This window comes from Castor canadensis, chromosome 4 (genome assembly GCF_047511655.1).
Source record: "Castor canadensis chromosome 4, mCasCan1.hap1v2, whole genome shotgun sequence".
NCBI classification, from domain to species: Eukaryota; Metazoa; Chordata; class Mammalia; order Rodentia; family Castoridae; genus Castor; species Castor canadensis.
Window position 1 is genome coordinate 103,313,695 of NC_133389.1, and position 14,457 is coordinate 103,328,151.

General features: G+C 32.8%; 1 protein-coding gene across 2 annotated transcripts in view; it reads left to right on the plus strand.

Moving 5' to 3' along the window:
• Acvr2a (activin A receptor type 2A) overlaps positions 1–14,457 on the plus strand; it is an 83,523-nt gene that overhangs the window by 40,968 nt on the left and 28,098 nt on the right. For both annotated transcript variants that reach the window (XM_074070711.1, XM_020167957.2), the window contains exons 2-4: positions 9,597–9,804; positions 12,378–12,487; positions 12,674–12,828. In XM_074070711.1, coding sequence (XP_073926812.1) covers positions 9,597–9,804; positions 12,378–12,487; positions 12,674–12,828 — 473 coding nt within the window. The remainder of the gene's footprint in view (positions 1–9,596; positions 9,805–12,377; positions 12,488–12,673; positions 12,829–14,457) is intronic.

The following is a 14,457-nucleotide window of genomic DNA, read 5'->3' on the forward strand; positions in this document are numbered from 1 at the left end:
TGTCCAGATTGTCCTGTAATCTGAGATCCTCCTATTTATGCTTCTCATATACTGAGATAACAGCAGGCATACTGTACCATACCCAGCATGTTTATTGAGCTGGGATCTGACTGTCTTTTTGCTTGGGGTGACCTTAAACTGAGATCCTCTTGTTTATTTCCACCTCCTGAATAGCAGGGATTACAGGAATGAGCTGTTGCCCAGTTCTAAAGTACACTGTTTCTCAAAATAATTTAAATGGAAATATAGATTATTTTCTATAGGATACTTTTAAATGATTCAAAAAGATAGTTATAATACTTGCTGAAGAGATAGAAAGTTTGAATATAATTACTTTACAAAATTTGTGATTTTAAAAAACAGCTAAATTAACAAATTAATTATACATTAGACAGTATTACGTAAATATAAAGGTTTGCATATTTGAAGTTGGTCAAATTTAAAAAATCTCATTGGGGAAAAGTAGGGATACATCATATGAAGGTTGCCTATTGTTCATTCAGTTATAGTAGTTTGCAAGTTTCTGGATAGTTGGGCAACTACCTAACATAGTGAAGGGCTGAAGTAATAAACATATATATTTATTTACTCTATAGGTTTTCTTTATGCATTGAAGGAAAGAACTATACAAGAATTTCCCCGTGACTTACCTAAATCATTCATTTGTGTAGCATTTTTGATAATGCTTCATTTTTTAATTTGTACTAAAAGATGTTTAGGATTAAAAACATCATTCACTTTGATGCGCATAGCTGATTCTCTGAACTTGTGTGGTCTGTCCTTAGAGTGGCAAGAGCAGTGACATGTGAAAAGGAAATAATGATTGCCTTTCAAATTATTGTATTTGAAACTTTGTTAGCCTGTCCTTGAGCAGTAAGTTGTGGTTGGGGAGGTACAAGTTTAGGGAAGGTATTGAGTTGTAGACTTGTTTATTCTGTGTTCTCAGTGACTTTTTGATAGTTTCAGGCAGCATTATAATATTTTTCCAGAAGCAAGCCTCAGATTTATAAATTGCCAAAACAATTTTTTCTTTTTTTTGTCTCTATTTAATGTTGATTGCATACAAAAGAAAATTGTGATAGGACAAGACTGGTCACAGGGCTATGAAAGACATCATTATCTTAATCAGAAAAAAATATAGTGCAATTCATAATCATAAAAATACTTTAATTCCATTCAGTTGTTTGACTTTTGGTGGATTTTTGTTCATGCGTTATGTTGTATTTTTGTATTTTATTATTCAGTGTGTACTGTTTGTGTTTGGAAGTCAAGTAAGGTGAATAGTCTTAAGCCCCAAGTATTCTTTTTCTTATTTTTAAACATTTGTATTACATATATTTGATTCCAAAGTAGAGACATACAAACTCTCTAATGCCAATGGTCAGCCATTTCTTCATTTTGAGAATGACACATTCTAAATGACTTTAGCTACACTTCACAAAATGATAAAAACTTAAAGGAGACTGTTGAAAATACAATTAAAGAATATAACAGATGGAAGAGTTGAAAAAGTAAAGAAATTTCATATTAAGCTACATCTAACTATTCTGTGATTTACTACATCTATTTGCTTATTAATTCACCAAATATTAATTCATTTTCCTGTATGGTGCTAGATGGGAGGAATCAGTCAAGAGTAAACATACCATTTGCTAGCAAAAAAACTGTCTGGTGAGGACATGCCAGTCTTATCACCACCTTATATCTATTCTCAGTTGTATAGCCTCCTCAGTCATTAAGTTGATTGTCCATTATTTTGTTTAAAAAAATAATTTACTTTTCATTGACAAAAATTCCATACATTTAACATGTGCAACATATTTTGAAATAAGTGTTCATTGTGGAATGGCTAAATCATTTTAATGTACATATATGCATTACTACAAGGCTGAGTTTTTGTGCTGAGAAGACTTAAAATCTAACCCTTAATGACTTGTAAAAGGACGTGATAGAGCACTTGTCTTGCATGTTCCAAGTCCTTGGTTTGATTCCCAGCACTGCAGAAAGAAAAACAAAAGCTCCAATAAATATAAAATGAAACATTTTACATCGGATCAAGGAGTGAGCACTTTGGGAGGAGGAGGAATACTGATCATAAGACTTTTAAGATTTTCTATGTATACTTAGAGGAAACTTGAAAATTTGAAATTGTCACATATATGAGATTTAGCCTAGGAGGTTTTCTGAAAGAGCTGGGCTTTTACGAAGTACTAGAATAACAATAGTGTTTGCTGGTTCAATTGCTCCAGCATCATTTATTGAAAACCTGTCTTTCCTCCTTTGAATTGCCTTTCTTATTTGTAAAAATTTAATTGGGCATATTCATGTGGATATATTTCTTGTTCCCTATCTGCTCCACAGATGTATATATATATTCCTCCTTCACTACCACTGTGTCTTGAGATATTGTAGCTGCATTGTAAATGTTGACATTTGGAAAATGGGGAAGTACTTTCTCCTACTTTCTCCTTCTTTTCAAAGTTTTTAGAATAAGCTTGTTTTTGTCTTCAATTTGCTGAGATTTTGATGTGAATTTCACTAAAATTATTCATCAACTTAGAACTGACATCTTTGTTATTCTGAGCTTTTCAATACATGAACATTATATATCTACAAGTGGTATGTTTTAAAATATATTCTGTCAGCATTTTATAATTTGAATCGTGTAGGTCATATACATCTTTTTAAGGTTATATTTACAAATACTGTATTTTCTTTGGAGCAGTTGTGATTGGTATTATATTTAAAATTTTGAGTTCTGTTTTGTTCATTGTCAGTATATAGAAATGCAGTTGATTTTTATTTGTTATCTTATATCCTGTGACCTTACTGAAGTCAATTGTTAGTTCTGTTAGTGCTTTTTTTTTTTCTTAGCTTCCTTGGGATTTTCTAGGCAGATAATGTCATCTGCAAATACAGCTTTAGTTCTTCTTTTGTAGCCACTATGCCTTTAATTGCATTTTCTTGTCTTGTTGCAATAGCTATAGCTATAATGCTCAGTACTATATTAAATAAGAGTGGTGAGGGTGGACATCATTCCCTTGTTTCTGATCTGAGTGAAAACAATCTTTCACCATTAAGTGTTATGTCAATGGTGGGGTTTTTTTAGATTTTTTTTCATGATGTTGAGGAAGTTCCCCTTTATTCCTATTGTACTGATAGCTTTTCTTAAATGAGTATCAAATTTCTTCTGATGCTTTTTTGCATCAGTTGATACAACCATATATTTTTTCAATTCTAGCTTCTTGATTTGGTAGACTGCCTTGATTGATTTTTAGAATAATGGCCGGCCTTGCATACCTGAACTAAACCTGGTGTGGTATGGGAGTTTTCTTTTTTTAAAATACATTGGTGGATTGTGTCTTCTAAAATCTTACATCTAAACTGAGTGAAAACTGTTGGCTTTTTTTTTTTAATTTTCCCTTTTCCCTCCTCCCTCTTCTTGAAATGACCTTGACAGGTTTCAGTTTTTCATATTCATACACGTGTAGAAAATTCATCAACCATATTTACCCTTTTCATTGGATGTGGGGCAAAAGGAACCCTTATACATTGTTGGTGGGAATGTTAATTAGTATAATCACTATGGAAGACAGTATGGAGATTCCTTAAAAATCTAAAAATAGAATTACCATACTATCCAGCAATACCATTCCTGGGCATATATCTGAAGGAATGTAAGTCAGGATACAGTAGAGACATTTGCATACCATGTTTATTGCAGCATTATTCACAATAGACAAACTATGGGAACTGCCCAGATGCTCTACAACTGATGAAGGGATTAAAAATTGTGATATATATGTATACATGGTATGGGACTGATGGAAAGTGAATAACATTGAAATAAATAGCATTTGTGTAGGAATGAGACACAGTGAAGCACACTGAAAACTGTTGAACAATACAGGATAGGGAGAAAAGGGTAAAGGAGAGTAAAGAGGGAGTTAGACTGATTAAAGCACAATATATTTGAAGGTAAAATACCAAGGCAAAAGCTATGAGCACTTTTTTTCTTTCAAATCTATACTGGCCCCAGAAGTAATCCCTTTACTTTTGAAACAGTTAACCCTAGGCAGTTGCTTTAGGAAAAAATATTTAAAGTCATAGGAAAAGCAGAGCAGTTAGTACTAGTTATTAGTGTATAACCAAGACTTTGAATTAAGGTAGTGAGGGATTTGTTTGTTCAAGGTCATAGTTTGTAAGCCAGTTTCAAGGTTCAGACCATAGTCTGTTAAGTCAGTGGTTCTTAACTAGGGAGGAATGTTAGGTCACCTGTGGGGTCTTTGCAAAAAAAAAAAAAGTATGCACATATGGAAAATACATATATACATGCATAAATGTACACATATACATATCCCCTATTTTCAGGACATAGAAAATGGCACTCGAATATGTGAATATGTAAAAAGTTAGAGGGTATTCTGGATACACATCCTTGATTTAAAACCATTGTACTAGCCTTACATGCAAGCCTATTTTTTTTTTTTGTAGAAAGTGGCAATATCAACTATTTGGAGTTATTTTGATAGAATAAACCTATGGATAGAGACTTAAAGATTCAGAAAGCTTTAAAGTTGGAAATATCTACTTAATATATGTAAATATATAAATTAATTTGTAAATATATATAAATTATTTTGTCATGTTCTTTTTAAAACTACAGTTTTAAAATCACAATGTGAGCTTAAGAGTATAAAAATATTATTATTTTTAAGTATCATGTTACTTAGTTTTTAAGGATGTGGTGGGATATAGACTGATTACAGAATCAGCTTGGGGGTAGGGTGGGGTGATTGGTCATAGTTTCCCCCATAAACAATATTCTCTATATGAAAAATAACAATCAAAGTCTATATGTAGGACATCATCCTGAAATTTTATTTACCTTTACAAAATAAGTGGACATAAAATGGCCGTTAATTTTTTAGCTAGACTAGCAGGGGCAAATATAAGACACTGATAAAATTGCTCTCTGTTGCTTCTGTATTATAAAATCTTCTTCAGAAAAATTCTTTGAATCCTTCTCAGAACAGTGCTCCGGGCATCCAGTATTCATTGACTGGAATTGAAGTCAAAGGTACAATCTGTTTGGTATTTCTAGTGCAGGCAACATTAATTTTTTTTTTTGTCAGTTTTGTTTAGTTTAAAGGGGTTTCCTATGCTTCAGTGGACTCTTCTTTTGGAAATTGAAAATGATTACATAGTAATCATTTTTAACATGAATTAAATAGATTATAATTCGCAAGACTCCCCCCCCCCCCCCCCGAAAAAAAAACAAAGCAAACAAAAGGCAGGTTAGCCAGATATTGGAATTGGTAATGACATTGTTTTAAGATAGGGATATCTGGCCTTACAATCTGGGGCCACATTTAGCCCAGAGCTAAGAATGATTTTTACATTTTCAAATAGTTGGGGAAAAAACTAAAAAGTACTTTGTAAGATGTAAAAATTACATGAAATTCAATTTTTAGTGTCCATAAATAAAGTTTTATTGGAACATAACCATGTTCATTCATTTACTGTGTATGAATGCTTTTGTGCTTCTTGAGCAGAGTTGAGTGGTTGCGACAGACCATATGGCCTGCAAAGCCTAAAATACTTACTGTCTGGACCTTTACAGAAAAAGTTTGCAGTCCCTGTTTTAAGATAACAGTGTGGGCAGTAAATGCTTTTGGGTTTTTTTTTTTTTTTTTTTTTTTTTTTGGTAAAGAAGGAAACTTAATTCGTTCATATTTTGAAGAAGTTTCTGAAAAGAAATAATTTAGAAAATGGTTTCTATTTGTGTACAGATAAGTAGTAATAGCAGTCCTTTTATAGAATACAATTGACATATTTATCAGCGTAGTTTGCAGTATGTCACTTCATGCTATTATTTCTTTCCTAGTTGAAGGTAAGTCCATGGCACCATTACTGGCTACGGATATGATCAGCTTATAATTACATCTTTGTGACAGTACATTATAGAACAGATGTTCTCAAACTTTTGGGTCTTTGGACTTAATTTGGCTCTTAAAAATTAAGAACCTTATGACAAAGTACTTGATATAAACAGCCTAAAAGAGGAAGTGTTTATTTAGGCTCAGGGTTTCAGTGGTTTCAATCTCTAGTTGGCTAGTTCCATTGCTGTGGGCTTGAGGCAAGGTTAAACATCATGGTAGAGAGCAAGTGGTGGAGCCAAGCCACCTACCACCTTGTGGTGGACAAGAGGCAGAGAGAGAGAGAGAGAGAGAAAACGGGCCAGAGACCTTTCCAGGATCTAGTGACCTACCTCCTTCAATAAGGCCTACCTCCTAATCATGCATGTTATATGAATCCATCTGACCATTACTCCATTGATTAGATCAGAACCCTCAGGATCCAGTCACTTAGTATAACCACCAGTTGGGAACCAACTGTGTCTTTTGAAACGACACTTTATATCCAAACCACAACAACCCCAGAGCTTATAGATGTTAATATTTATCATATTAGAAGTGAAAACAAAAAACTTAAATATTAGTTTGTTTAAAAATAGCAATAATCCATTCTATGTTAGTAAAATAAGAGATCTTTATGAAAAACATTTTTCTAAAGCAAAAAAAAATGAATTTTTTGCATATTTCTTTCAGAATTGTGGATTCTTACTCATCTATTTTTCTGCTCAGTTTATTGTGATATGTTTTTTGATTCAAGTGTATGAAGGAGATCTGGCTGTATACAGATATACTTAGAAGGAGTAATATCTTAATAATTTATTTAGATTATTTGTAGGTATTTTTCTTTGATATCATACCACATCTCAACAAATGGTAGTTTCTTTTCTATTCTTTTTAAAAGACAGGTTTATTGAAGTTTAATTTATGTAGAATAAAATGTGCTTTTTAGATGTATTGTTCTTAGAGTTTTAATCAGTAAGTATGATCCTATATACTATCATGTATAGTGCTATTATAGTCAAGATAGGGAACATTTTCATCACCCCCCAAAATATCCTCATGTCCTTTTGTAATCAACTCTTATCTTCTGGCACCTGTTACTTGATTACTGTCCGTACAATTTAGCCTTTTCCAGACTATCCTATAAGTGGAACCATACATTAATAGTCTTTGGACCTTTTTTTTTTCACTTAGCATATGTTTGAGATTCATCCATGTTGTTTGTTGTTGCAGCTATCACTAGTTCATTCCTGTTTTTTCTTTTTTTTAAGCAAAAAAGTAGTTTATTCAGCATAGCCACACTGGGAAAAAATAGGGGGACCAGTGGCCTAAGTCCTATTGGGATACTGACAAGAGGTTCAGGATTATATAGGAGAAGGAAATAAGTGTATGGATATTTGCTTATGTATTTATCCAGTGATAGACCCCCTTGTTTCTACCTCAGTTTTTGGAGGTTATAAATCCACTCTAAACAACCATATATACATTATTGCATGGACATGTGTTTTCAAATTTTAGGTGAATACCTATACATGTGATTACTGGGGGTAGTGTGGTATGTGTATATTTAACAATAAGAAACTGTAAAACTTTTCCAGAAGTGGCTGGATAGTTTTGCATTTCTACTCTCAATATGTGAAAGTCCCAGCTGCCCATATATTTAGCAATACTTGATATTACCCATTGTTTTTGTTCTGTTTGGTTTTAGTCATTCTAATTGGTATTTCATTGTGGTTTTAGTTTGCATTTTCCTAATGATTGATGGTGTTGAATAGCCTTTCATGTAGAATTTTTCCACTTACATCTCTTTTTTTGGCAAAATTGAATCTTTTGCCCATTAAAAAATTGGACAAAATATTTTCTTATTACTGAGTTGTGAGAGGTCTTTGTGTATTCTGAATATCATGCCCCCGCCCCACACACTTTTTGGCCATACTCGGGGCCTCATGCTTGCTAGGCAGGCATGCTCTCTTCCACTTGAGGTACTCCGCCAGCCCTTTTTTGAGTTGGATATTTTTCAAGATGGGTCTCACAAAGTTATTTGCCTGGGCTGGGTTCAAACTACGATCCTCCTGATCTCTGCCTCCTGAGTAGCTAGGATTACAGGCGTGAGCCACCAATGCCTGATCCTCCAGACCCTTTTTTTGAGAGGTCTCCCTGTGTCACTGAAGTGATCCTGCCTCAGCCTCCAGAGTAGCCAGGATTAAAGATGTGCACTAGTATGCCTGGTTTGGTCCTTTTTAGTAATATGTTTTCTGTGTATCTTCTCTCAGTCTGTGATTTTTTTTCTTTCTTCCCTTTCTTCCCTTTCTTATTAGAAAAGAGAAGTTTCATTGTAATGAGGTTGAATTAATCACTTCTTTTGTAGTCCATGTATTTTTTACTTAAAGAAATCTTTTATAATTCAAGGTGAAAAAGGTTTTTCTTTTCACCTATTTCCTGTTGGAAGATTAAGAGTTTTAGGCCTATGATACATTTCGAGTTCATTTTTCTGTATGTTCTGAAATAGAAGTTGATGTTCCTTTTTGGGGGGGCATATGAATGTTCAGTTTTTCCAGCATCAGTTGTTCAAAATACTTTTTTTCTCCCTGTTGAATTGCCTTGGCAACTTTGCTGAACATCAGTTGACCATATATGTGTAGGTCTATTTCTGGATTTTCTGTTCTGTCCCATTGTTGCATGTGTCTGTCTTTTCACTAAAACGTACTGTCTTTGTTGCTGAAGTTTTATAGTAAGCATTAAAATCAGGAAGTATGATTCTCCTTTGTACTTCTTTTTCAAAATTATTTTGGGTGTTGTAGCTCCCTTGATACAATTTCTTAAAAGTTTGTTGCATTGTGGAATCTAATACCATTAATGAACTTTTTGTCCTTTGTAACATTAAAATCTATTGATCTGTCTTGCACATTGAATGGATTTTTTTTAACCCATGAATGCTTTTGTAACATCACACATAATTTATTTAGAAGATACTGGTTTACTGAATTATACAGCTCTTCAAAATATTGGCTCATTTTATTATTCAGCATTAAAGGTCACATTTTAAAATCTCTGATCTCATCAGAAAATTCTGTAAGTATGGGAAAGTTGTTAGGCTAATGGTGGTAGATGCAGGTTTTCCAAAATCCTTAATTTTTAAAAATAGAACAAATTTGTACAAAGGGGTTTCATTATGATAGGTCCATACATGCATATAATGTGCTTTGACCAAATTCACCCCCTCTATTACTCTTTCTTATTCCTTTTAAAAACTAATTCTAATGTGTTTCATTATTCTATTTTTGTATATGCATAGAAAGTTACATGGATCATACTCACCCCCAAGATCATCCTCTCCTTTCACACTCTTCTCCCCTCCAAAATTCTTATTTTGTCTGAAACTTCAAATTTTATTATTGGCAATACATGCCATCAGTATCTTTTCTTTCAGTAACAGGTTCACTTTTAAAAACATGTCTGCCAAATTCCCAAATGTGGATAACCATGGTTTGTTTAGTCTATAATTCAATCATAGAATGGCTTTTTCTTGAGGCAACTGCTGTACTTCACAATGAAGCAGAATTGTGTTTGCTTAGTTTGTGTTTTGTCACAGAGAATTGAAGTCTACTGAAGTGTTGAGATTTGGTAAAATTAACAATTTCTGCTGTAAGAGTTAGTAGTTGTTTTATTATCTTATAGGTGCTATCCTTGGTAGATCAGAAACTCAGGAGTGTCTTTTCTTTAATGCGAATTGGGAAAGAGACAGAACCAATCAAACTGGTGTTGAACCCTGTTATGGTGACAAAGATAAACGGCGACACTGTTTTGCCACATGGAAGAATATTTCTGGTTCCATTGAAATAGTGAAACAAGGTTGTTGGCTGGATGATATCAACTGTTATGACAGGTAAGAGCAGATTTCATTTTTTGTGATAGTATTGAATAATTTTCTTCCTCCCCTTCTCCCTTTAGAAAAGGGGAAAGATCAATACATGGATTTTCACGTAAATGTTTCTTGCTTTTTTTGAAGACGCAATTATGAAGACCATTATAACATGCTCTGATGACAAGATAATGTATTTTAAAGTAATAAACAAGGCATGTTTATGTTTTATCCTTGATATAGTTTCAACAATCTACCAAGTAGTGAGAACTCTTGGATAAAAATCACTTCTTTTCCCATTTTGTTAGGTTTATAAACTTTTATGTCAATTTCAAAATTGCTTTAAAAAACTGTATCTGTTGAAAAAAATCTATTCTCAAGGAGAATAAAGCTTAATTGTAGTTTTTAATTTCCTTTCACCTTCATTCTTTATATATCTGAAAGAAATTTATCTTGTTACATTCCCCCTCCCCCTTTTTTTTCCTTACGAAGTAGGCCTTTGTTCTTTACCCCAAGAGACATTTTAACTTGACATTCACAATTACATCAGAACTAAAAATCCTCATAGAAAGCTACACTTTATTTAAAAGATCTTGTTTAAATTGTTCTGCACTGGAAATAAAACACAGTGGTTATGTTATTGACTGCCTGTGATCTTTCTCTAAGAATTTCTGTAAGTGTTGGACTGATAACTTACTTGCTTGGTTCATAGGATTTCCATAGGGGTTAAGGCTGAAGCTTGGCAGAGGTCTGCAGAGTCCTATATAACCAGACATTTTGGAGCCAAAAAGTGTTTCTGTATTTACTGAATACTAGATCTACTTTTAGGAGCCTCAGTTAATTACTGGAATCTGTGATTGATTAGCTGTATGTCACTTAGCAACATGCATCTTAGAAAACTGAATTAACTCTTCTTTTCACGAGATATTAAAGCATAGCCATATAGGTATATATATAGTATTTAGGATACACTTTGTAAGTCTGTGAGATTTCCAAGGGTGATTTTTCTATACTTACATGTTTTGCCTCCACTTCTGATTATTAGCTTCATTTTTAACAGAATTGATCATCAAGTGATAGGTGCTGTTAAAGAAGGTAACTAGGAGAAATTGGGGTTAAAAAAAATAAGATTTGGAGATCACTTTTGCTCAAAACTATCTTGAAATCAGGGATCCCTGTTCTTTTTATGTAGTGCTTCTTACCTAAAACCAGCATTTCAGTAATGTGAGACACAGGCAGTGCTTGAAATGGGCTATTCAGTAGAGGTCTGGGAGTGCACTGTTCATCATAAATGCTTGCTATTAGAGTGGTAATTACTATACCAAGTTTGTTTCTGGGGATTAAGTGCTGTAGAAAGGTATCTGAATTTTGTTTTTACTAAATTTGAAAAACAAATAGTAAGGATAGTAAGAGAAAGGAAAAGGAAGATTCAGAAAATGTCAAAGTATGGAAGAAAAGATAATGATAAAAGAAAAATGGAGTTAGATGGTGAAAACCAATTTTCTTGAATTAGGTGAAATTCTTAACCATATTAATTTCCTGTAATTTGAGGCATGATTCTACATACTAATTTTTAAATTGATACATTTCTTTATGAATTCCTAAAACTTAACTTTCACTTGTCTTTTTATCTTCTGCTAAAAAGATATTAGTATAGATTCATCTTAAAATTTGATTTTGTTGAAACTTTCTTTTCTGTGGAATTTTTGAACTTTTCACTTAAGAGTTAAACTTAACCATAGCATTATTAAACAATCATCATAGAGGTTCAGTTTATTTGTAAGGCAGCTACCAGTATTATTTAAAATTTTGATCTTTAAAAAAGAAATAGGGAGGACTGTTTCTTAGTGGTTGACTTACTAGATACTGTGTTTGTTGTCTCATATTTGTCCTCTCCTTGTATTTTAATCTCAACCTCCTTCATTGTATTTAGGAAATTTAAATCCTACTACTATACAAAAATGACACTATTAATAACAAAGGCTAGTTTGAGTCTTTGATGTTGTAATGTTTCATTCATGAGATATGAGGTTGCATCATTTGCATTGTGTGTGTATATTCATATAGTTTTATATATAATTTTCAGTTTATTTGCTTGTTTGTTTTTGTGGTACTGGAGATTGACTACAGGGCCTCCAGGATGCTAGGCAAACACTAGCATTTGAGCCACACTTCCTAGTCTTTAGTTTTCAATTTTTAATGTTCATGAAATGGGAAAGCTATATTTTCTTTGAGCAAATGCATTTCTACACCAAATTGCCTAATTGGCTTTATGTTCCTCTTAAAGCTTTTCTAATAATTAGAAAAACAAAAAAAAGAGGTGGTTGCCTTAGATTGCTCATTACAAACCACATAAAAGCAATAACTTCAAGGAGTCAACAAGATTATTAAAAACTTAGCTGTTCATTTATTTTTTTCTGATGAAATTTAGTAACAGTCTAGGAACATTTTTGGCTTTTAAAAATTATTACATACTAATAAAAATCTTGAAGTTGAATGTGAATGACTCAGTGTTTTATCTCAGAGAAGAAGTACTTCTATTATAGGGTCAGTACGATAATATTTATTTTAATTGTTTCTGCTTTATTTATTTATAGGACTGATTGTGTAGAAAAAAAAGACAGCCCTGAAGTATATTTTTGTTGCTGTGAGGGCAATATGTGTAATGAAAAGTTTTCTTATTTTCCGGAGATGGAAGTCACACAGCGTAAGTTCACAGGGAAAATTACATGCTTGTTCCATGTAGATTGAAAACAAAGTATATTTGTGTTGCTGGAGTAATTTACTCCTACTTCCTCATATTTTATTTTCCAAAAGTTTGGCTATGATAAATGTTTATTATAGAATTTTGTTGACCAAATCTGAGTTGTTTTTACCCTTTCCTTTTTCACAGCCACTTCAAATCCAGTTACACCTAAGCCACCCTATTACAACATCCTGCTCTATTCCCTGGTGCCACTTATGTTAATTGCAGGGATTGTCATTTGTGCATTTTGGGTGTATAGACATCACAAGATGGCCTACCCTCCTGTACTTGTTCCAACTCAAGTAAGTTATTGTTCCAAGTTTTGTGCTGTTTTGTATTTTATGTTTGAAGAGAGATTACTGTGATCGAACTCACTAGATTGGTAACAAGTTATTTTCTTTTCAGGTTAATTTTAGAGGTTTTATTTATTATTTTTTTTAAATCATAGAAACTATTTGGTATGCCCTAAAACTTTCTTGGTTGAGGGTGAGTGGAATGATGGGTGTTCACATTCCTATTTTTCTCCAGAGAGTTTTACTTTCCTTCTAATACTTCTAAGCATAGGAGGCACTCTGCTTTGTTTCTGAAGATGGAAGTAGTGATGAACAGAAGTGGTATTTCAAAACCCTTTCTTTTCCATACTCTTCTCCATTCTTTTTTCAAGACCTCTTCTCCATTCTTTTTTCAAGACTACTTGCCAAAATATTCTTTTAACCATTAGGATGAACCCAAGAGGGTAACGAAGTTAGTATGGAAAAGAGAGGTTTCATGAAGTTTCAGGAACATGTATCCATCAGAATGTTTTAGGGAAATGAGCAGAACGACGTTATTTTTTTAACATGTGTTGTTGGTAGTTCAAGTGGCTTTTTTTCTGTTTGTTTGTTTATAGCATGTAAGTTATATATTGAAGACCAAAAATGTTTTTAAATACCCTCTACTCTCACTTATTCACTCTTAAATATTTCTAAAAACAGAAGTGTGGTGGGTAATCAGATTAAATTTACTAAATTTTCCTCATTCTCATGTAGACAGTTGGCACTGGTCCATTGCTTTAAAGGGCTTTTCATGGAAGTAGTTAATATTCTATAAGTCCAGGATAGCTAATAACTTTTGGTTGCTCTTACTTGAGATATCTCTAAATTCTAGTTTTTATTGTTTCTTTTAATTCTTAAGATCAGACCTTGGCCTTCTAGATCTCTTGGCTTAACTTTATTTTTCTAATACCAGTAGGATTAATGCTTAAAACTTGATAGAAGAAAATGGTAAAGTCCTATAATTTAGTGACCAAAACAATTCTTTCCCTCTAAGCTTTATTTACATAACACAGTTCTTTCTTAGTACTTATAGCAATCTCTTAGCATTAGATCATTGATCTCTATAATCTTTAGAAGGTACGTATATGGAGAAATAAATCCAGTGGTAAAATACCTTGTTCCTTAAATTAGATAAACACAGTATTTTTTACAGCTTAAATATTTTAACTTTTAAATATTAGAAGCTACATTTGGGTTTATTAAAGATTATTTGTAAAAAGTATTTAAAGGAAAAGATCTTAGTATCTAATGTATGTGACTTACAAAGGGCTACAGGATACGCTTTGCTTTTTGTCAATAGTAAATTAAAAAAATTAGTGTCAAAATTGAGAAGAGAGTATTCAGTGTTACAGTAGTTTCTTGAATTTATCCTGGATTTGTTATATAATAGAAACAAACTGGAAGTCACATTTCAATACATTTGTTAAGATTTTAATGAAAGGAATTTTGTTTTCTTAAATAATGAAAGGAATTTGTTTTCTTAAATTTGTATTAGCATATATTCATGATGTGGGGGGTTCATACTGACAATTCTGATTAGATTTATATTGTACATTGGTTTCACTGCCCCCATTATCTCTCCCCCTCAGCTGCCTCCCCACCCCACTTAAAGCAACT